The sequence below is a fragment of the Phocoena phocoena genome, chromosome X (assembly GCF_963924675.1).
Source record: "Phocoena phocoena chromosome X, mPhoPho1.1, whole genome shotgun sequence".
Lineage (NCBI taxonomy): Eukaryota > Metazoa > Chordata > Mammalia > Artiodactyla > Phocoenidae > Phocoena > Phocoena phocoena.
In genome coordinates, this window is record NC_089240.1 from 59803757 (window position 1) to 59824618 (window position 20862).

Genomic DNA, 20862 nt, shown 5'->3' on the forward strand with positions numbered 1-20862 from the left:
ACTTAACAGCAAATGTGTGCAGGCCTAAGAATACTAATGCAGTAAATAGGAATTTCCCATTTCTTCAAGTGAAATAAAGTTGTATTTGTCATTCATTTTTTTTATGAACTTACAGTTCACTCATTTAAGGGTGTAATTCAGTGGTGTAAAATTCACAGAGTTGTGCAACCATCCCAGCAGTCAATTTTAGAACATTTCACCACCACAAAAAGAAAAATCCTTTAGCTGTCCCCCCAGCCTCTCCCCACCCCACTGCCCCACCAACCTCCCCATCCCCCTCAGTGCTACTAATCTACTTCCTGCTTCTATGGATTTGCCTGTTCTGGACATTTTGTATAAATGGATTCATATATGGTCTTTTATGACTGGCTACTCTCACTTGACATAGTGTTTTCAAGGTTCATCTGTGTTGTAGCATGTATCAGTACTTTATTTCTTTTCAGGACTGAATACTATTCTATTATATGAATATATCACATTTTGTTTATCCATTCATGAGTTGATGGGCATTTGGGTTATTTCCACTCTTTTGGCTATTATGAATGCTATCTATCTTTGAAGATCTGTATGCAGTTTTCTGCATGGGCATGTGTTTTTATTTCTCTTGTTTATGTATACCTACTGGATCATATGGCAACTCTATATTTAACCTTTTGAGGAATGGCCAGGCTGTTTTCCATTGTGGCTGCACCATTTCACATTCCCACCAGCAGTGTGAGGGTTACAGTTTCTCCACATCCTTGCCAACCCTTATTAATGTCAGTTTTTTTGATTCTAGCCATTCTGGTGGGTGTGAAGTGATATCTCATTGTGGTTTTCTTTTCTTTCTTTTTTTAAAATTTTTATTTATTTACTTTTGGCTGCATCGGGTCTTTGTTGCTGCACGCAGGCTTTCTCTAGTTACGCCAAGTGGGGGCTACTCTTCGTTGCGGTGCGCGGGCTTCTCTTGTTGCGGTGGCTTCCCTTGTTGTGGAGCATCGGCCCTAGGCACGCGGGCTTCAGTAGTTGTGGCTCGCAGGCTCTAGAGTGCAGGCTCGGTAGTTGTGGCACATGGGCCTAGCTGCTCAGCGGCATGTGGAGTCTTCCCGGACCAGGGCTCAAACCCGTGTCCCCTGCATTGGCAGGCGGACTGTTAAACACTGTACCACCAGGGAAGTCCTCATTGTGCTTCTCATTTGCATTTACCGAATGGCTAATGATGTTGAGCATCTTTTCTTGTGCTTATTGTTTTGCTTTGCTTAGTCCCCTGATTCTCACGTTGTTTATAAATTGACTTGAGACCCGAGCAAGCCAACTGTTATTACTCAGGTGATTAGAGGGAACCAGGAGGATAAGGGACTACCTTTCCACTCTTATCACTGTGTGCTGGAGGGCGTGGGTATGGATAATTTAGGAATGCTGACCTGATAAAAATGATAGGGCCCACCTTAAAAAAAAAAAACAGAAAACCCTCCAGCTTATTCACATACCATACAATTCACCCATTTAAAGTGTACAACTCAGTGGTTTCTAGAATGTTCAGAGTGGTGCAACAGTCCATTTTAGAACATTTTCCTCACCCCAAAAAGAAGTCCTGTCCCATTAGCAGTCACTTCCCATTTCCCCCAAACTCCTCCCCTTGCCTTCCCTTGCCCAAGGCAACCACTGATCTACTTTCTGTTTCTGTAAAGTGTCCTTTTCTGGCTGGTTCATATAAATGGAATCATACAACATGTAGTCTTTTGTGTCTGTCTTCTTTCTTTCAGCATAGTGCTTTCAAGATTCATCATGTTGTAGCACGTAACACTTCATTCCTTTTTAAGGCTAAATGATATTCCATCCTATGGTTATACCATAAGTTGTTTATCCATTCTTCTGTTGATGGACTTTTGGGTTGTTTCCACCTTTCAACTACTGTGAATACTGCTGCTATGAACCTCACGGGAGGTTTTTGTGCGGTCATATGTTTTCAATTCTTTTGGGTATATATGCCTAGGAGTGGAATTGCCGGGTCATAAGGTAACAACATTGAACATTTTTGAGGAACTGCCAGACTTTCCCAAAGTGGCTGCACCCTTTTAGGCCCACCCTGTTTTGCAAACTTAGAAGAGAGAAATATGTTAGCTTTCTTTTCAGTTTTGCCTCCTGGGACTGAACTTTATATACAGGTGTGTGTGTGTGTGTGTGTGTGTGTGTGTGTGTGTGTGTGTGTGTGTCCTCGTGTGCACTGTGCTTTTTTGTCTTCCATGTAGCCTAAGGACATGGTAGCTAGAGTTGGCAAAGAATTCTGAACCTAGCTAGACAGGTGCTTTCTTGTCCTTGTTACATGGTTTGAGGCAAAATCCTAGGAGCTTTGGTGTCTGTAAAACATCGGTTCTTCTGATGGGGTAGAGTGATTAGAATGATATAGAGAATGAATTATTTCTTATTTATTTATAGCTTTTTAGGATTTCTTTTTAATTTAATGTGTTGCTTGTTGAAATCTTGACCCTGGTATTTACACTGTTGCTTTGTTTGTTTGAAGATTTAGACTTATATTCCACAATAGGGTAATTGTTTTATTGGTTTTTTTAAAAATTTATTTTATTATATTTTATTTTTGGGTGTGTTGGGTTTTCATTGCTGCACGTGGGCTTTCTCTAGTTGCAGCGGTGGGGGGGGGGCTACTCTTCATTGTGGTGCATGGGCTTCTCATTGCAGTGGCTTCCCTTGTTACGGAGCATGGGCTTCAGCAGTTGTGGTACACAGGCTTAGTTGCTCCGTGGCATGTGGGGTCTTCCCGGACCAGGGCTTGAACCCTTGTCCCCTGCATTGGCAGGCGGATTCTCAGCTACTGTGCCATCAGGGAAGTCCCCATGGGCCCCAGTTTTCTGATCTGTAAAATGAGGGGACTATGCAAAATGATCTCACATGTTTCTTCTAACTCAAATTCTGTGTTAGATAAGTGTAAGTGAATTCAATTCATAAGCTCCTGTTTGTACCTAGACTGTTGTTGAATCACAGTCTTGAGGTTTTGTTTGTTTGTTTGGTTGGTTTTTTTTGCGGTAAGAGGGCCTCTCACTGCTGTGGCCTCTCCCGTTGCGGAGCACAAGCTCCGGACGCGCAGGCTCAGCGGCCACGGCTCACGGGCCCAGCTGCTCCGCGGCATGCGGGATCCTCCCGGACCGGGGCACGAACCCTTGTCCCCTGCATCGGCAGGCGGACCCCCAACCACTGCGCCACCAGGGAAGCCCGAACCACAGTCTTGAGTTAATAACAGTCTTGTTTTAATAAAGGTCTTGTCTTCCCCTCTTCTTTCCTGTGATAAGACTTTCATCCTCTTGAAATAGATCTTTGTTTACTTTTCACTACTTTTCACTGAATTTAGATATCTTAAAAAAACAAAGACCCTAGAGATTTGGGGGTTTTTCAACTTGATGAAATTAACACATTTTGTATAAATACGTGCATTGGGGATCTGGATACACACGTGTCCTTCAGATTTTCAAAAAGGAGAAAGAGAATTTTGTAAATCTTGGGTTAAATTCCAAACTAGATTATTAAGAGTTGTTTTTTTTTTAAATGTTGAGCCTTCTTTTAATTTATCTATTTTTATTTTTGGCTGTGTTGGGTCTTTGTTTCTGTGCGAGGGCTTTCTCTAGTTGTGGCAAGCGGGGGCCACTCTTCATCGCGGTTCGCAGGCCTCTCACTGTCGTGGCCTCTCTTGTTGCAGAGCACAGGCTCCAGACATGCAGGCTCAGTAGTTGTGGCTCACCGGCCAGTTGCTCCGCGGCATGTGGGATCTTCCCAGACCAGGGCTTGAACCTGTGTCCCCTGCATCGGCAGGCATATTCTCAACCACTGTACCACCAGGGAAGCCCAAGAGTTGTTTTATAAACACTCAGAAAAAAGAAGTGGTGAGCACTGGAACCAGTATTGGTTCACCAAAGTCAAACGAATCATGTCAGACTGCCAAATTGCCTTGATGGACAGGGTTACTGGACTGGTAGACCAAGGAAATAGGGTAAATGTGGTAAATCTAGATTTTAGCAATGCATTGGCAGGGCTTCTTTGGTCTACTCTTGGATAAGATGGCAAGGTGATAATAGTGATAATACATTTAAGTGGATTTGTCTGCAACTGGTTGGGTGATCCGTCCCAGAGGAAAATGATGAAGGAGTCAAGAGCAGTGAGGAGGGAAATTTCTAGTGCACGTGTGTCCTGGCTTCATCCTTGGGCCTGTCTTTTTCAGTCTGCCTCCCCATCCCTCTCAAATTATTTTATATTATAATATATATAATTTTAAAATATATAATTTTTAAAATTATATTTTTCCTGGATATATAAATATTACATTCAGATTTGTAGAAAATTGGAACATAACAAAATACAAAGTAAAAAAAGTTCAAATCACCTGTAAAACTACCTCCAGAAATAACCTTGTGTTTGTGTATATTTCCCTCCAAACTTTTATATATCATATAGTATGTATGTATCTCTTTCAAGACTCGGATCATTGTATTTAAGCAGTCTTATATCCATTCTTTTAACTTGGCGTCATGCATATTTTATTAAAATGGTTTTTAATAATTAAACAATATTCCATCATGTGTGTGCCATAATTCATGTAATCATTCCCTTATTGGAGGACTTGTAGGTTGTTTGCAATTTTTTGATCTTATAAATAACACTTTGATGGATATCCTTGTATGAGGCTTTTTGTGAATCTGTGATTGTGCCTTCAGAATGAATTCTTTGGAGTGGAATTATTGGGCCAAAGGATATGAACATGTTTAAGACTTTTGATATATTTGATATATTTTGGTATATTTCTCCACCTCCACCAACCTTGCTAACATGGAGTATTATTTTTTAAAAATCTCTGCAAATTGGATAGGTAAAAATGTTACTTAATTCATATCTTAATTTGTATTTCTTTTTCGTAATAGAATTGAACATTTGTGTGTGTGTTTGTTTGTTCATCATTTTCTTTTTTTGTGTGTGGATTGCCTGTTCATACCCTTTCCCCATTTCCCTGTTGACGTATGTTCATTAGTTCTTGCTGATACCTAAAAGCTTTAAAGTAGTTAGAATATTAGTTCTTTGTCATATATATTGCAGCGGTTTTCCCCATTTTGCTTTATTTTATTTTATTTTGATGTACAGATGTTTTGTTTTTATGTAGTCAAGTCTATCAGTGTTTTCTTTTGTGTATTTCACCTCTGCCCCTAGGTTTGGAAGGGCCTTTCCTACCCTGAGATAAAATAAATGTCTGCCTTTGTTTTATTGTAGTTATTTAATGTTTTTCTTTTTGCATTTAAAACTTTAACCTGCCTGGACTTTATTTATGAGGTAAGATAGGACACTACCTTATTTTTGCTCCAAATATTTAAGGAATACCTTGGTACCATTTATTAGATAATCCATCATTTTCGTGCTGTTTTGAAGTGCCACCTTTATTACGCACGCACACACACAACCACACACACGCTTATAATTTGGATTTGGGGTTTCTTAATTCTGTTCTGTAATATTTTACTCTGGGATTATCAGAGTAAAATATGAAAAATGACCGCAGATGTTTTGACAAATAAGCAGAAGGGTCTTTCTCTAGGTCTCAGTTTCTGGGTTCCTTCCACAGAAACTTGACCCAAAAGAGATTCAGTTGATACCCCAATAACTATTGTGAGAGAATTTGTGATCCTATTGGAGTGACTACTGTGAAGAACATTTGAATCTAGATTCTCAATTGACATAGTAAAACATAGAAATCAGGGAATTCCCTGGTGGTCCAGTGGTTACGATTCCGTGCTTCCACTGCAGGGGGCCCGGGTTCGATCCCTGGTGGGGGGAACGCCGCCGGCTGCGGCCAAAAAAAATAAAAAACAAAACAAAACAAAACATAGAAATCAGTTATATTATCTCAAGTTAGCAAGCTTAGTCATAAAATGTTGTGTGTTTCAGTCACTGTGTTGCAGCATTTCTGTTAAGTGGAAAAGATTGCTGTGAACAAGAGTACCTGCTACCTTCAGGGCAAGGTATTCATTCTCATGTTTTCTAGATGAGGTGTTTTGTCTTGGGGTGGTTCTTACATAGACTTTGACTTATGGGTTAAAGGAGCTAAAGGCTTTATTAATCTTGCATTTGAATATACTATATGAAATTCTTTTGAATTAGAGAAAAGGCCCTATTTGAAGCTTTTACCCTGATCTGTTGGGTGATCTAGAACGGGGTGAGGAGAGCCAATGGCCAGGTCCTATGAAAAACTTTTTCTTAGCTTGATGGGAGATCAACGCATTTTTCATTCTACTCGTTTCAGACCAGGTGGCTGAATGTCATGGCACATTTATATAGTATAGCACTTTTGCTCAGTGGCCCTTCCTGCATAATCACTAAGCTCTTTAGGGGACAGAAACATCCAGTCAGTAGGGATAATCTGGATTTTTTTTATGGCATGCTGTTATGACTTGTCTTGTTTTCTGTTTTATTCCCAGTATCAGGACCCTGGTAATGTGTGTGTATGGGTGAGGAAGCACATTGTGACAGTGCAGGGACCAGAATACAATGACACTGAAGTTTCTGTTCTGGGTTAGTCATAGTTCCGAGCCCATTGTTCTAAAAGTAGAGCTGAAATTATTTTTCTTCAGGCAGCATTTGCCCATATGGAGGTCTGTTTGCAACTTTTCTGCCCTCTCATATAGCCTTAAATTCTTTTTCTTGCAATTTATACTCCTTAAATTGGTATTTTTTTGACCCAAAGAGTTTAGGATTATTTGCAGATGTGAAGATTTCCTTCTTGTAGATCATATTAAAATTTTTTATTAGACTAGTCCTAGGTTTGATTTCTTATGGACCTCATTGATTTGGTTCTAAAATCATAATTATGTCAAAATTAGAAGGGAACTGAGAAATTGTCTAGTTTTAGAGGTGTCAGATTCTTTTCTTTTTGAATATAAAACTATTTATTGACCACTGTTCACCAGTATTTACAATAAAGTAAACAATATACAGTTGAATAACATTCTGATTACTACAGAGTTATTGTTTTTCCTGGCTGCTGCTGAACCAGTAACCCAAAATACTGAGAAGATTGAGCCTACATGTAAGGAATGGGTTGGGGTAAAGTTTGAAAAAACATGCAGGTCAAGTTTAGATTAGTAAAGTTTGTTCGCTCATTTATTCCTGCAGATCCTAAACTGCCAACGTCTCTAACCATCTGATTAGGTTTCCATTAACAAGTCTGAGACATTCCATGTATCACAGTCTTTCAGTAAATACAGCACAGGGATTTCAACTTCTTATAAAAGAATGGTTTGCCAAAAGGAAGCTTTAAATGTCCATTTAACTAAGTCTTGCTTGGCTAATTAACACATACCAGAATTTTTCTAGTTTTTTCATTTGGGTTGACAGAGATAAAGTTTTCCTTTCAGGGGTTTTTACATATAAAGCCGCATTTATATGATGGTAGATATGGATGCAGATTCTGGTAGGGCTGCTTTAGAAAATTATCCAATTTAAATTGTTTACATTAATTTGTCTAATTAATTACAAAATTATTTAATTTGAAAGGTTAAGACTTAAATTTTCAATTTAAGTTGAAGTGATTTCTTATATTGCTCAAAATGATAGAATCCCAGAAACGTGGGCTTATCCCTGGTTGTGAAAGGCTGTTTTTGTTTTGGTAAATGTATTTAAACAATAACCAGAAAACCCCCAACCATTTACATATGTATACACATACAAAAAACCCAGAATGGTCCTTAGGCATATATGAGTTAAATGAAAATTCTAAATTCCGATTGAGTAATGACTATGGAGATTTTCCCGAACATTTAGAAAAGCTGTTCTCTAATGCAGAGGAAATAATATACCGTGGTATCAAACGTTCTTTTCTGCTAAAGGAAGCAACTACAGAAAGCTTTTATTTGTTCAAAGTAACCAGTGCTACAGATGCAAAACAAAAACAAAACCCCCCAAAATTCCCCCCAAAACCCAACAACTTCCCCAGTACTACTTCAAAACGAACATATCAAACTTGATTTTCATTAGAATGTAGTTATTTCTTCACACTAATAAATCAAAAAAAACCAAGACCCAGATTTTTGATTAAAAAAAATATATAAAAAGCAATGCAGACAATTATTGAGCTTCATCTTCTGGACAAGAATGCCAAGTTAGTCTCTCTTCATAAAAAGCAATTACAAATAAAAGCCACAGGGCTTCCCTGGTGGCGCAGTGGTTGAGAGTCCGCCTGCCGATGCAGGGGACACGGGTTCGTGCCCTGGTCCCGGAAGATCCCACATGCCACGGAGCGGCTGGGCCCGTGAGCCATGGCCGCTGAGCCTGCGCATCCGGAGCCTGTGCTCTGCAACGGGAGAGGCCACAACAGTGAGAGGCCCGTGTACCACAAAACACACACACACACACACACACACACACAAAAGCAATTACAATTTGAGGACACTTCATATTTGCCTCTTTTGCCAGCACCAAGTCTGCCTCATCTGAATGTTTCCATTTCATGAGAAACATTAATTCTCCACTGCTCTCTGTGGCACCAATTATTCGCTCTGGGTTGAGACCTCTGGCAAAAACCTCTTGGTTTATCAGCAGCATCTCTTTTCTTCTTTGATTTGCTATCATCAGATTCACTGTCAGATAAAGATTTTCTTTTTGTTCCATCTTTTTCTTTACCAGCTTTTTGAGAATTAAGAAATACTTCAATTAACTCTGGACAATCTAAATTTTCTTCGGGTTCCCAAGTATTGTCTGCATCTGTAAATCCCTTCCACTTCAGGAAATACTCCACCTTCCCATTCACTACACGTCGGTCCGGTACTTTTTCTACCACAAATTCTTCAGGTTCTGCCTCTTCGACTTTATTACTCTTTCCATTCTGTTTCCTTCCCATTTTTTGCAATGTAGTTTTATTGGAGGCCATTTTTTACTGCAGACTTGAAGAGCTATTATTCACCGCCTCCGAGCTGCTCCGGTCCGGGTCTGCGGCTTCTGTTAGAGGTGTCAGATTCTTTAAATAGTAGGCCCCATAATTAGAAACTAACCCAAGTAATAGGCTTCATATTATTTTATAGAGACAGGTTTGTGATTCCAAGAAATGTTGTGCTGTTTGACGATTCATGTACTTATCACCACACTGACAGGTATCTTCTTGATGGGCTTATTTTACTTTTGGCTCCATCCATTTCTTTTGAAAACATGAGCTGTGTTGTTGGGACAGATGCTTGTAATTCATACAAATCCTGAGGGTTTGCACTCCAAAGGCAACTGTAGAAACCTAAAACACAATTCATACTCATCAAAATCTGTGACTCTCACGAGTTCTGTACATTTGCACAACGGGTGATTCCTCTGAGCTCAGGGCAGCTCAGCAATGGCAAATGAGGGCTGTATGAGTTTGAGATTGGAACACCTTCACTTCCATAGGAACAAACGAGCCTTTGGGCAGCTATTGCCTTGTTTTGTGTTGATAGCCAACCAAGACACATGCTGTTATTCAGCCCTGTCTTCCCTACTCAGTATTTGTGTGGGGACTCAAGGTCAGGAAGTTACGTTTCTCTTTTGCATTCTATTTGTATTCCCCTCTTTCCATTGTTCCTACCTGTCACAATCTGTGTGTCTGAAGTCTGTCATCCAGTTGTCTCCCCAGCTTCATTGTCACTTCCAGATTTGGTAGGCATGGTTTTTATTTTATTTTGGAGCATTTACCTTTTATATCTTCATTCAAACCATAGGTAGTCAGTGCTTCATGCAGAGTAAGTACCCTTTTTTGCTTCCCATTGTTCCCTGTCTCTACAACATTTTCCTACCCATAATCAAATAGAACCACATAAGTCTTCTATGGGTTGAGAAACTGAGCCTCTTTCTGCTTTTCCAAATTACTGACAAATGTCATTTTTTTATCCTGAGAAGACAGTTTTTCTGTCATTAGGAACGTAGATGCATTTGAGATCAAAGTCTTATAGGGGAAATGGATTTGGAGGCTTGGTTATGTGTCCATTTCATATTAGTGAATATTGTAGTTTCAGTCCTCTTTGATGCTTTATTAGGCTATTAAGTAGGTCTTGAAACCTCTGATATGTTAGTGTTTTGCAGAAGTGGTTTGTGGTTTTGTTGTTCAGTTTTTAACCATTTTGGGGTCAGTGGAAGGAGAAAGTTTTGTATTCTTTTTTCTTACATTAGTTCCTGAGGAGTCAGAATTTGAGAATTACAGTGTCCAGGTTTGTCCTGTTGGATCTTTATAGTGAGTTAGCACATTCAGTAAAGATCGTTGACTCAACGATGGTGCAGATTGCCATGCTAAACTTTGAGAAGGAAACAAAAACCACATCAAGGAGCTTACAGTTTTGTAAAGAAAATGACATCACCACAAGTTCTGGGCACTAGATTTTAAAAAGGGAGAGGTAGTGGAGGGCCTGGAAACCATGTTAGATGAAGAATGGTTAAGGAAGTAACAGTATTTAGCCTGGAGAATAGAGAACTTACTTGGAGTACATGATGGCCAGTTTCTATTATGGCTGATATTATCCCACCTTTTCCTGGTCTTTCAGGAAGAAATTCAGAAGCTGCCTTTGATCCTTTCTCACCCCACATCCAGTCAGATGTCAGATTTTCTCTCCTCTAGCTCCAGCATATTTCCTGATTCTTGCCTCTTCTTTCTGTCCTCAGTTGCCCCCACACTATGTCAAGCCTTTGAAGTCATTGTCTATACTAGTAGAACAGGTCTCTGTTATCTTTGTCGCTGTTTTCCCTTCTGTATTATGTTCTCAGAATAATCTTCCCCCAAACCTAGTTCTAATTGTATCACTTTCCTATTTAAACACTTAACAGTGGTTCCCAAAGCCTAGTAAGAAAAGTCCTATCTCAAACTCTTATAATCTGGCCCCCTAACCTTCCATCACTTCCCCTTCCCCTGTTCACACTCTACCTTCTCTTCAGTCTTACTCAGTAGTCTTGGAACCTGCTCCAGGCTTTCCCAGCTCTTTGATTTTCTTTAAACTGTTCCTTCATACAGTTATGCAGAAGAGAATCCATCATGTTTTATACTGTTTTAGACACCTAAGTAGGACCAGCTAGCAAAAGAGATGGCCCTCAATCCAAGAATTTTCTCTTGAATAGTGTTGTCTAATAATTAAGGAATACAGAGCTTCCCAACATTGGATATATTTGAGCAGAGGCTAGGGGGCTAGCTGGTTTGGATGCTGTAAAGCAGGCCCCCCTAGGGGCTGTAGGGCCTAGGCAAGAAGAGAAAGCATGGTCCTCTGCTGTCAAGAAACTTAAATCTACATGTGAGGCACCACACTTATTCTCCCCACAATAGCCATAGTGATACACATACAGACATGTTCATGTCATTCCTTTACTTAAAATCTTTCAGTGACTTCTTTCTGTTACTCTTAGGATGAAAGCAGAAATCTTTACTGTAGTCCACGAGGTCATGTATAATCTGACCTCTGTCTACCTTACAAGTCTGATCTCCTGCCAGTATTCCCTTACTTCCCTGTGATCCAGATATTTTGTACCCTCACATATGCTGTTCCTTCTGTCTGGAATGCTTTCTTTACCCCTTTTCCACGGGCTAACTCTTCATCCTTAAAGTCTCAGCTTAAATGTCGCTTCCTCATGGAAACCTTTGTTAACCTCCCATTCCCCCACTCAGTAGATTGGGTCACCCTGTTCGTCTTGTAGCATTTTCTTCATAGCAGTTGTCACAATCGTAATTAAAATTGTAATTAAATTGTTGTTTTTTTCATTATTGTAATTTCTAGGAACTGTTTGATTACCATTATATCCCCATCAGCTCTCATAATGCGTGGCACACTGTAGACATTTAGTTAAGATTTGAATAAGTAATGAATAAAACTTCTGAGTGGTGAAGGACATAAAGGATGTTCAGTGTCAGGCAGGGAGGAAAATTTCAGGACAAGGGAATAATAGGTAGGAATGAACAAATTGTGTTCAAGAGTTCCAGGCAGGTTAGATCAAAAGAGGATCTGTCTAATAAAACATGGGATAGATCAGCTGAGGGTGACAAGATGATGGTTTTAGCAGTCTTTGAAATTTTAGTTGAGATATTAAAGTTCTTTAGTTGCTGTTGAGTTATTATAGATACCTGGACAGAGGGCTACAAGTTGGCGTTTTAGGAAGGCTTTTCAAATAAGAATCTTAAGCTGGATTGGAGTTTGGAGAGCCTGGGGGCAGACCACCAGCTAGAGCAATATAGCAGTGGTCCAGAGAAGAGATAACACAGTGTGACCTAAATCCAGGCAAGAGATAAAAATAATCATGAGAAAAGGAAAAGGCAATGACAATGGAAGTTAGAAAGAAAGATGGATTGAGGAAGCAGTTAGGAAGAACATCAGCAAAACACTGAGGAAACACTGGTGGTGCACAGGAGGAAACACTGGTTGTGCACAGGAGGAAGGGGGCTGTCATTTACTGTACCAGGGAGGTTTGGCATGAAATTACTAAGTAGGAGGAGGCAGAGTGGTCAAGTCTAGAGGTAGATATTTCTAGAGGTAGATAAAGTATCATATAGGTGGTAGGACAAGCCCTTTGAATCAGCAGCTCCACCCACAGGAGGACCTTTTCTGTGATTATGCAGAGAACATTTGAGGTTCCTCTTTGTCTATTCCAGAATGCAGTCTTGGCTTTACTTTTTCATAACCAAAAGGCTTATCAGAGTTTTTTCCCCCAAACAAAAAGATCAATCTGTCCTTAAAGGTAAATTCTGCCTCTACTTCTTCAGGAACAGAAGAGCTGCTGGAAGCTTTAGACTAGCAGTTTATCCTCACTTCCAGTCATGAAGGTTTCAGAATATTGGGGTTCATTTTGGTAGTGCCGATCAAATTTTTTCATGTGCATGTAATTTGACCCTGCGTTTTCACTTCTAGGAGTCTATGCTATCGAAATGCTCATACAAATATACAGAGCAGTATTGATTGTAATATAAAAAAATTATAAACAATTTAAATGTATGTCTGTTGGGATACAACTGAATAAATTATGGTCTGTCCATAATATGCAATACTGTGCAGCTATTATAAAGGACGAGGTAGATCACTGTGTACTGACATGAATAGGTTTCCATTATATATCAGAATGAGAAAAACTTGTGAATCTATGTGAGTTGTGAGTGTATGTATATAAACGATATATACATGGAAGTAAGTCTGGAAGGATACATACTAAAAATCCTAACTGGTTACTTCTGGGTAGTGGGATGGGGAAATGATACAGGAATGTCCAAAGAAAAAAATTAAAGATTTTAAAAAATCATGTGCTACTTTTATAATTTAAAAAAGTATAAACTCATTAGATTTCTTTGCAGGCACATTGGACAGAGGTTTCTTTTTTTTCTTTTTTTGCGGTATGTGGGCCTCTCACTGTTGTGGCCTCTCCCATTGCGGAGCATAGACTCCGGACGCACAGGCTAAGCGGCCGTGGCTCACGGGCCCAGCCACTCCGCGGCATGTGGAATCCTCCCAGACCGGGGCACGAACCCGTGTCCTCTGCATCCTCAGGCGGACTCTCAGCCACTGCACCACCAGGGAAGCCCTCTTTTTTCTTTTTAAACATCTTTATTGGAGTATAATTGCTTTACAATGGTGTGTTAGTTTCTGCTTTACAACAAAGTGAATCAGTTATACATATACATATGTTCCCATATCTCTTCCCTCTTGCGTCTCCCTCCCTCCCTCCCACCCTCCCTATCCCACCCGTCTAGGTGGTCACAAAGCACCGAGCTGATCTCCCTGTGCTATGCGGCTGCTTCCCACTAGCTATCTATTTTACGTTTGGTAGTGTATATATTGGACAGAGGCTTCTTTAGCACTTTCCTTTCCCGTGGAATTTGCAGTTGTATTGCCAGTTTTTTTTTTTTTTTTTGGAGAGCTTTCCAACCCTCTTGTCCTAACTTCCTTTTGAGACAGGCTGCAGGATACTTACCTTATCTTTTCCCTGAACTAACAAAACAAAACTCAATTCTGTAATCAAGACCAGCAGTTTCAAATTTTATTTGGCATCGGAATTATCTTGATGCTTGTTAAAAATACAGATTCCTTGGCCCACTCAGTAGGTTCTGAGTCAGTGTATCAGGGGATAGGGTCCCAAATCCTGATCTTTCAGAGGCACCCCAGATGGTCAGTGAGAAATCCTGTTTCGGGGAATGATGTCTGATTGTCCCCTACCCCACTCCCTTTTCTCTCTGTGATTAGTAAAGAGAATGAGGGAGCAATGACTGACCGTGGATATCTTTGTGGAGCACAAATGGTTGGGTTCATATGAATGGGAAAAAAATGAATATAACACAGTTTAGTAGACTTGAGATTTTAGTAATAAGTGTTGTTTCTTTAAAATAGCCTGTTTGAAGTAGGCCTTTTGGATTAAAGAGGCTGGTCTGGTGGGCTTCTTAGGCAAAGACTTAGGCCTAGGAGATGCCTTCCAGCAACGGCTTTGTTATGAGTGGAAGGGGAAAAGAAGGGACCTTGGCAAATTGTAAGGTCTTAGAATTCAGATGCTTTTTAGTTGAAGCTTTTGTCCTTGGAAAATGAGGCCTCTAATATTAAGATGAGGTACTATCTAAAGACTATTCTAAACAGCTTTTTGTTAGAATTATTTTTTTCTTTGTTATAAACAAAGTTTGTTAATCAGATGCCCACTGTGGGTTATTAACATCTCAAAAAGGTGTTTAAAAAACATATACTCCAATTGCTCCCAATAATTAACCTTGGGAACAAAAGCAAATGGGAATACTTCTTAACTACTTTTCCAAGCCCTCAGTGAAGCTGGCAGCCATGAGTTAAATAAACCATTAGTTTTATTAGTTTGAGAACAGAAGCATCGACTTGGGCAGAGTTTTTTAATCTGCTCCTCGTTTACCCAACAATCATTTATTCGGAGCCTACTTTGTGCCTACTGGACATTAGATAACTCTACAAATAAAAGGCAGAGACCGATGAGCAGCTAGAACTCTAAGGGGATCATCTGAATGGGGAAAAAGTGAATAAAACACTATTTAATAGACTTGAAAGCTTAGTAGCACATAGAAAACAGAAAGTGGCTTCCTTAAAGCAATAGCCTTGTTCTCTTTCTATAGTCTATTTTAAGTGGGCTCTCTGGCCCAGCGTTATCAACCTTGGATTAGGAGCTTTGAGGAAATGGTGGTTTGGCGGTTGTTTTTAAAGGGTTATTTAAGAAATGTAGTTACTAAGCAACTGCCATGACCGGCTGCTAAGTTGGAGTTCAGTGGGCAAGCCAATTCCAAAGAAGAGAATATATAAACAAGTTGGGAGAGGGGGAATATGGCTTAAGGATAGATTGGGTGGTGGGGTTTTTTTTCTTTTTTTTTTCTGTGTTCAACGCATATTTCTGCCTTTTACTTATCTTGCTCAAGAAGGGGTTGCTTGGTCAGAAATCTCTTTGTCTCACCCAGTCTCCTTTTAGCCGGTGAGTGGGGAGGAGGGCCAGAAAGGAGCCAACTGGAGAGGGCTGGGCTGGAGGGCTGAGCCTTGGGGCGGGACCCGCGCCTGGGCGGCTCTAGAGGTAGATAGCCCTGCTGCTGCGCGCTTGGGCCATCCAGGGCTACCATGACAGATTGGTCACCACCTTCTACCTTTAGATTGGGAAGCCTCATTGATATTGATGTGTTGCCTTCTAACCCTCAGAATAGGGACATTGTCCAGCTGCTGTCTCTCTTTTTTTCTTTTTTTTTTTTTTCTTTTTTTTTTTTTTTTTGCAGTACGCGGGCCTCTCATTGCTGTGGCCTCTCCCGTTGCGGAGCACAGGCTTCGGATGGATGCGCAGGCTCAGCAGCCATGGCTCACAGGCCCAGCCGCTTCGCGGCATGTGGGATCCTCCCGGACCGGGGCACGAACCCATGTCCCCTGAATTGGCAGGCGGACTCTCAACCACTGCGCCACCAGGGAGGCCCTCTCTTTTTTTTTCTTTCCCCAACATTTAATGGGTGAGTCAGTGACTTAACCGCTTCCTGCAGGATTTCAGGGACAGGAGTAAGTAATGAGGACAAATCACCATAACACCAGTGCGTGCTGAATGAAAGAGCACATGAGTTTAACCAGTTGGCTTCATTGGTACCAGAGTGAACAAAAAGAAACTTTGTTGAGAAGAGGATATTTGTATGAGTTAGAACCCTATTCCCTCCTGTTAAGGCTTTTTACTGTTTCCCTTTATACCCAGCTGAAGGTCAGGTTGCTTTGCTGAGGGAAGGGGAGTGTCAGGTGTTAGAACAGGTGTTTTGTTTTCTGCCTGTAGAGTCTTACAGACTAGATGGGGATGCTTCTTGCCAGCCCTCTGTGGTGCATGAAAATGCTTTTGTGGAATTCTTATTTCCTGGAAATGTGTTTGTTTTTTAAAGCAGTTCCCCAACCTTCAACCCCCAGTATAAATTGTGACTTCCTTTAAAATCAGCTTGTCATAATGAAGTATGCCTGTTTTCTACCGTTTTCACAGTCTGTGCCTTAGATATATCCCATTTTATGTGGCAATTATAGACTGGCAATTATAGACCTGAAAAATGTGCAGGGTGTGTGTGTTTGTGGTAAATGTGAACATCATATTTAAAATGTGCTAGGAGAGTGTCACAGCAAAGTAGCCCTGTAAAAAGCCTTTTATAATAATTGTATGGATAGAGTTAATTTTCCTATGTCAGGTTTTCTTACATCGGGTGTAAACCTGTAGTCACCTTTCCAGAATGATGAGGCTTTTTCAGACTGTTGTAATGGTGTCAGTGGGCTACAAAGTTGGGCATGGACTTATGACCCCCCTGGCTAGATGGTTTTGGAGGAGAGAGATGTCAGCAGACTTCTGGGTTTGGGAGAATTTCTATTGTAATGTTCAGTTGTTACTGAAGCCAAAGACCCTGTTTGTTAAAAGGGAAATAATTCAGGAGAGCTTTGTGATCTTCTCTTCTGATTGCGAGGTTTGTTTTTACCTTTGTACTGCATTCCAATGTCCCCCCTCAAAAAAAACAAGTCATCTAGAAACAGATCATCTTTGCCTAACAGTGATATAATGGCCTCAGGTCCTTCGCTGCCCCACCACCCTGCATCTCAGGGCCATCTGTTCTCTGCAATCCACTTTTCGGGAAAGTCTCTTTTCCCATCTGCTCTCCTTGGGCCTTAGTGCCTGCTCTAAAGATTAATGAAGGCTGCACTGGAACCTCTTTCCAGTTGTTATTTTTTTTAAGGATCAGTGAGTTTTTCCATTTGATATGTCCAAATGTTACTCCTTTTTCAGGTGTATTCTTTCGTTCTACTAGTCTGGGGATTGAGAGAAATCTTTCTGTGCATGGAGGAGGTACTCTGCTTATCAAAGCAAAGATTGACTGGGCTGGCTCTGGCTGCTTTGAAGCCAAGGGTCCTCCTGACTCTTTGGCCGCTGGCACACAGGCTTGGTGCAACTCCTTGGGTTCATTCTTTTCTTGTCCTTTCCCTTGTCTCTGACAGAATACAGTCGCTTTGAATCGAAGATACATGACTTGCGAGAACAAATGATGAACAGCAGTATGAGCTCCGGGTCTGGGTCCCTGCGAACGAGTGAGAAGAGGTCCTTGTACGTCAGGTAAGTCTCACCTCTGAGCACCAGGCCTTGTGCTGCACAAGGGGAGTTCCGTGCCAACCCAGCCCTTCTTGTTTACCTAGTGGGGTAGGGAGTGTGTACTCCCAGTACTAAAACAACACTTTGCACTGTATGCTCAGGTTGTGTACTTTATGGTCAGTATCTCCTCCCTTTTGTGAGCTGGCTTCTTCCTTTTTGCTCCTGAATGACTCAGTATGGGAAATTTTCAGTTTGCTCTAATTGTAAAAGACTGTTGGGTGGTTGTTGCTATTCAGCATTCAGAGAGCACTCAAATGTTCAAAGTACTTTGCTTGCAATCTGTGATTTCAGGGGAAACTTGGCATTCCCCCCTTCTACATATGCATAATAGACATCAGAATTTGTATCCGAGCATATCAGCTATCACTGCGTTCTGGTACAGGGTCTCTTTTAAGAAACCAAAGAACTGACAGGTTGCTGCTTTCTGGGTTTTTTTTTTTTTAATTGTGTTCCCTCACTCCCTGTGCACTGGTCTGCTGTATCTGAATCATGGGACATGGGATGGGATGGTGTATCTTCCACAGGAAGGGTGGGTGGAACGGATATATAGCATTGAGTGTATTGCTGCTGGAAGCTGTTCTGAGATACTGTCCAAGGCTGAGCTTTTGACCCTTGAGTCACATTATAATACTTTGTCAGGTCGAAGTACAAACCTCTTAGAGAGTTGGATTGCTAAATGAACACTATGGACTCCTCCTAGAATTAGGGATAGTTTCCTTCTTCCTGCTTGGGCTTCTTGGCAAAACTCCAGCAGTCTGGGGCAAGCATATTGTACCTCTCCAAGGGTAAAATCCTTGGAGAAAGAGGTGGTAGGATTACTCCTCTGAGCCGTGTGTCTGTGTGTGTGTGTGTGTGTGTGTGTGTGTGTGTGTGTGTGTGTTTAATGCTTGTATCAGACTCTTGGGTTAAACTTTTTCTAGTGGCCTCTGATACCAGCTGGAAGGTGGGGAGGGGAGGCTACAGTTGCTAGTTGCCTGGCAACGTGACATCTACTCTGTCCTTGGGGTTTGAGATGACATAGCCAACCGATATAAATGCTAATTGCAGTTTTTCTCTGGGGTGCTTGATTTTCTTTTTCCTCAGTTGCTAGTTCCTGACCCTCCTACAGGGAGAAGAGCCAAGGGAGCCCAGATTTGAGCCTCAAGCCCACTAGAACCCTTCATGGTTCTTTTCTAAAATGAACCCTCAGCTCTGCTCCCTCTGTGTTGAGAGCAGCTTTCTTCACATTTGTTGTGAAGAGAGGAGAGCAGGAGGAAGGCTGGACTAGTCACTGGTGATCTTTTCAGTCTCCTGTTTTCTGTCCCTAAGCCCTTGCTCTGGATCTGCAGCCTGGACACTGGGGTGCCAATGGGGGGACTCAGAAATATGCTGTCGCCTCCCGCAAAAGGGTAATAGTTATGTGACTTGGTCAGGATTGTTCCATTCGCGTGCTTCCAGCCCCCGCAGATGTGGCACTCCAGTGTGTGTGGGAAGCTGATCTTTAGGCAAGACAGTTTCTTTGGAGAGCTTTATTTCTAAATTTCCCCTCTCTACCTATCCTGTGCTAGAGCTCTCCCTGCCTGGGCAGGGGGAGTGGGGTATCAGCTCTCAACCTGGAAGACCTGGAACACCCTTCTCTGGTCCTGGCAAGGGACGCATTCCATCTGACTCTGGGGAGGAGGGTGGAGACTGCACTCTGTTTCTAGTGAATCAGTTTATACAGTTTATATCATCTGCCCTTAGTCTTATGTAGATAATATCTGTATCCTCAGAGGAAAGTAAATATGGTTTAGAATAGTGAACATTTGTAATCACTAGAGTTCATCAAGGGAAATAATGTTTTATGGCTAGATTAGCGAGCTGAGGTATTTCGCTAAGCTAACCCTCTACCAAAGCCTGAAGCCTGGCTCGCTCTATTGCTTTTTGTGCCTGTTTTTGGCCTTTTTTTACTCTACAGTAGCTTCCTTTTGTTCAGCATTTAAGTATATTCAAGGTTCTTCCATTCTTAATAAGGAAAGAAAAAAAATTCCCTTGATTACCAATAGTCCCTTAAACTATTGTCTTGTTTCTCTTCTTCTCACCACATTTGCCACATTATGTGCCAGGAAACACTAGCTCCTCAAGATGTTAAGTATTGTGTGAAAAATCAGTGGTTCAGTAAGTTGGGCAAATGCAGGATTAAACAGAGGAAAATAGGGTTCTTTACTGTGATCAATCTCCAGGAGGGACTGTACTAGGCAGTGTTTCCCCCAAAGATAGGAGCATGGGAGCCTTATTTGGAGAAACTGGTCTTAGCATCCAGGCTTGGAAATATTGCAGTCGTCTGTACTTGCTGCTGCTATTTCTTCAAATTGCTTCTCTTTCAATAGGAAAGGAAGTGTGCATCTGCTTATCAGCATGGTGGTATGGTTCCAAGCAACTCTGGAAGGCTCCAGAGGGGCAGAAGCCCAACTCTGTCAGTAGTGACTGCTTCGCTGATTCTCTGCCATTGGTCTGATCTCTTCATATTTGTTTCCGTGTATTACCGGCTTTCTTCTTTAAAGGCTCTCTTTCTACCTTGCTGACCATTCCTCAATACGTTTCATTAGCTCTGCCCCATAAATGGCAATGTCATTTATGTTCACAGCTTCAAATCCTGTTGTGTAAATGACGACTCTGATCTCTTTACTGAACTCCAGACCCACATATCAACTACTTGTTGCACACGTGACTGGAGCTGCCCTCCCAGTGCCTCAAACAAACAGTGTGTTCCAAATGGACCCCCACACCTACTCATCCTCCTTACTTTCCTTATCTAAACTAATTGTGTCACCCTATCATGCGGAAAAGGGATTAGATTTGTTCTGTCACCCAAGGCAGATCTCAACTCAACATAAGGAAGAAAGAGCTTATGATTAGAACTGTCTGAAAGTGGAATGAACTGCTTCTGGAGATAGTAAATTTTATTCTTTGTCACTGGAGGTGTTACCAAAGAGGCTGGGCAGCCATTTGTCTGAGTGTTGCAGAGCGGGTTGAAGCTAAAGATCTGCTCAGAGGCTTTTAGTAGTTCCCAGTGTCTTCAGGATGAAGGGGAACAAACAAACATTTTAAACAAACATTTACGGGAACAAACATTTAAACATTCTCTTTAAATTGCTTTTAAAATCCTTTTAATAACGCTACGAAGTAGGCATTATTATTCTTATTTTTCAGGTGAGAAAACTGAGATTCCAGTTAGACAGCTAAGAAGTTCCAAAACTGGAATTTGAACCTGGCTCTGACTAGAGCTCTCTCATCATTTCCCAAACTTGC

At 41.2% G+C, this 20862-nt stretch overlaps 2 protein-coding genes across 8 annotated transcripts in view; one reads left to right on the forward strand and one right to left on the reverse strand.

The window, feature by feature from the left end:
• DLG3 (discs large MAGUK scaffold protein 3) overlaps window positions 1-20862 on the forward strand; it is a 56980-nt gene that overhangs the window by 14514 nt on the left and 21604 nt on the right. For 4 of the 7 annotated variants that reach the window (XM_065900101.1, XM_065900102.1, XM_065900103.1 and 1 more), the window contains exon 1: window positions 17486-17556. In XM_065900101.1, the coding sequence (XP_065756173.1) occupies window positions 17486-17556 (71 nt within the window). Of the gene's footprint in view, window positions 1-17441; window positions 17557-20862 lie in introns of those variants that run through there. The other 3 variants (XM_065900099.1, XM_065900098.1, XM_065900100.1) reach the window with 1 other exon arrangement.
• On the reverse strand, window positions 8098-8899 carry LOC136142587 (chromobox protein homolog 3-like). The gene is given in 3 exon segments (XM_065900843.1): window positions 8098-8162; window positions 8412-8550; window positions 8552-8899. Coding segments are annotated over 3 exon segments (552 nt in total).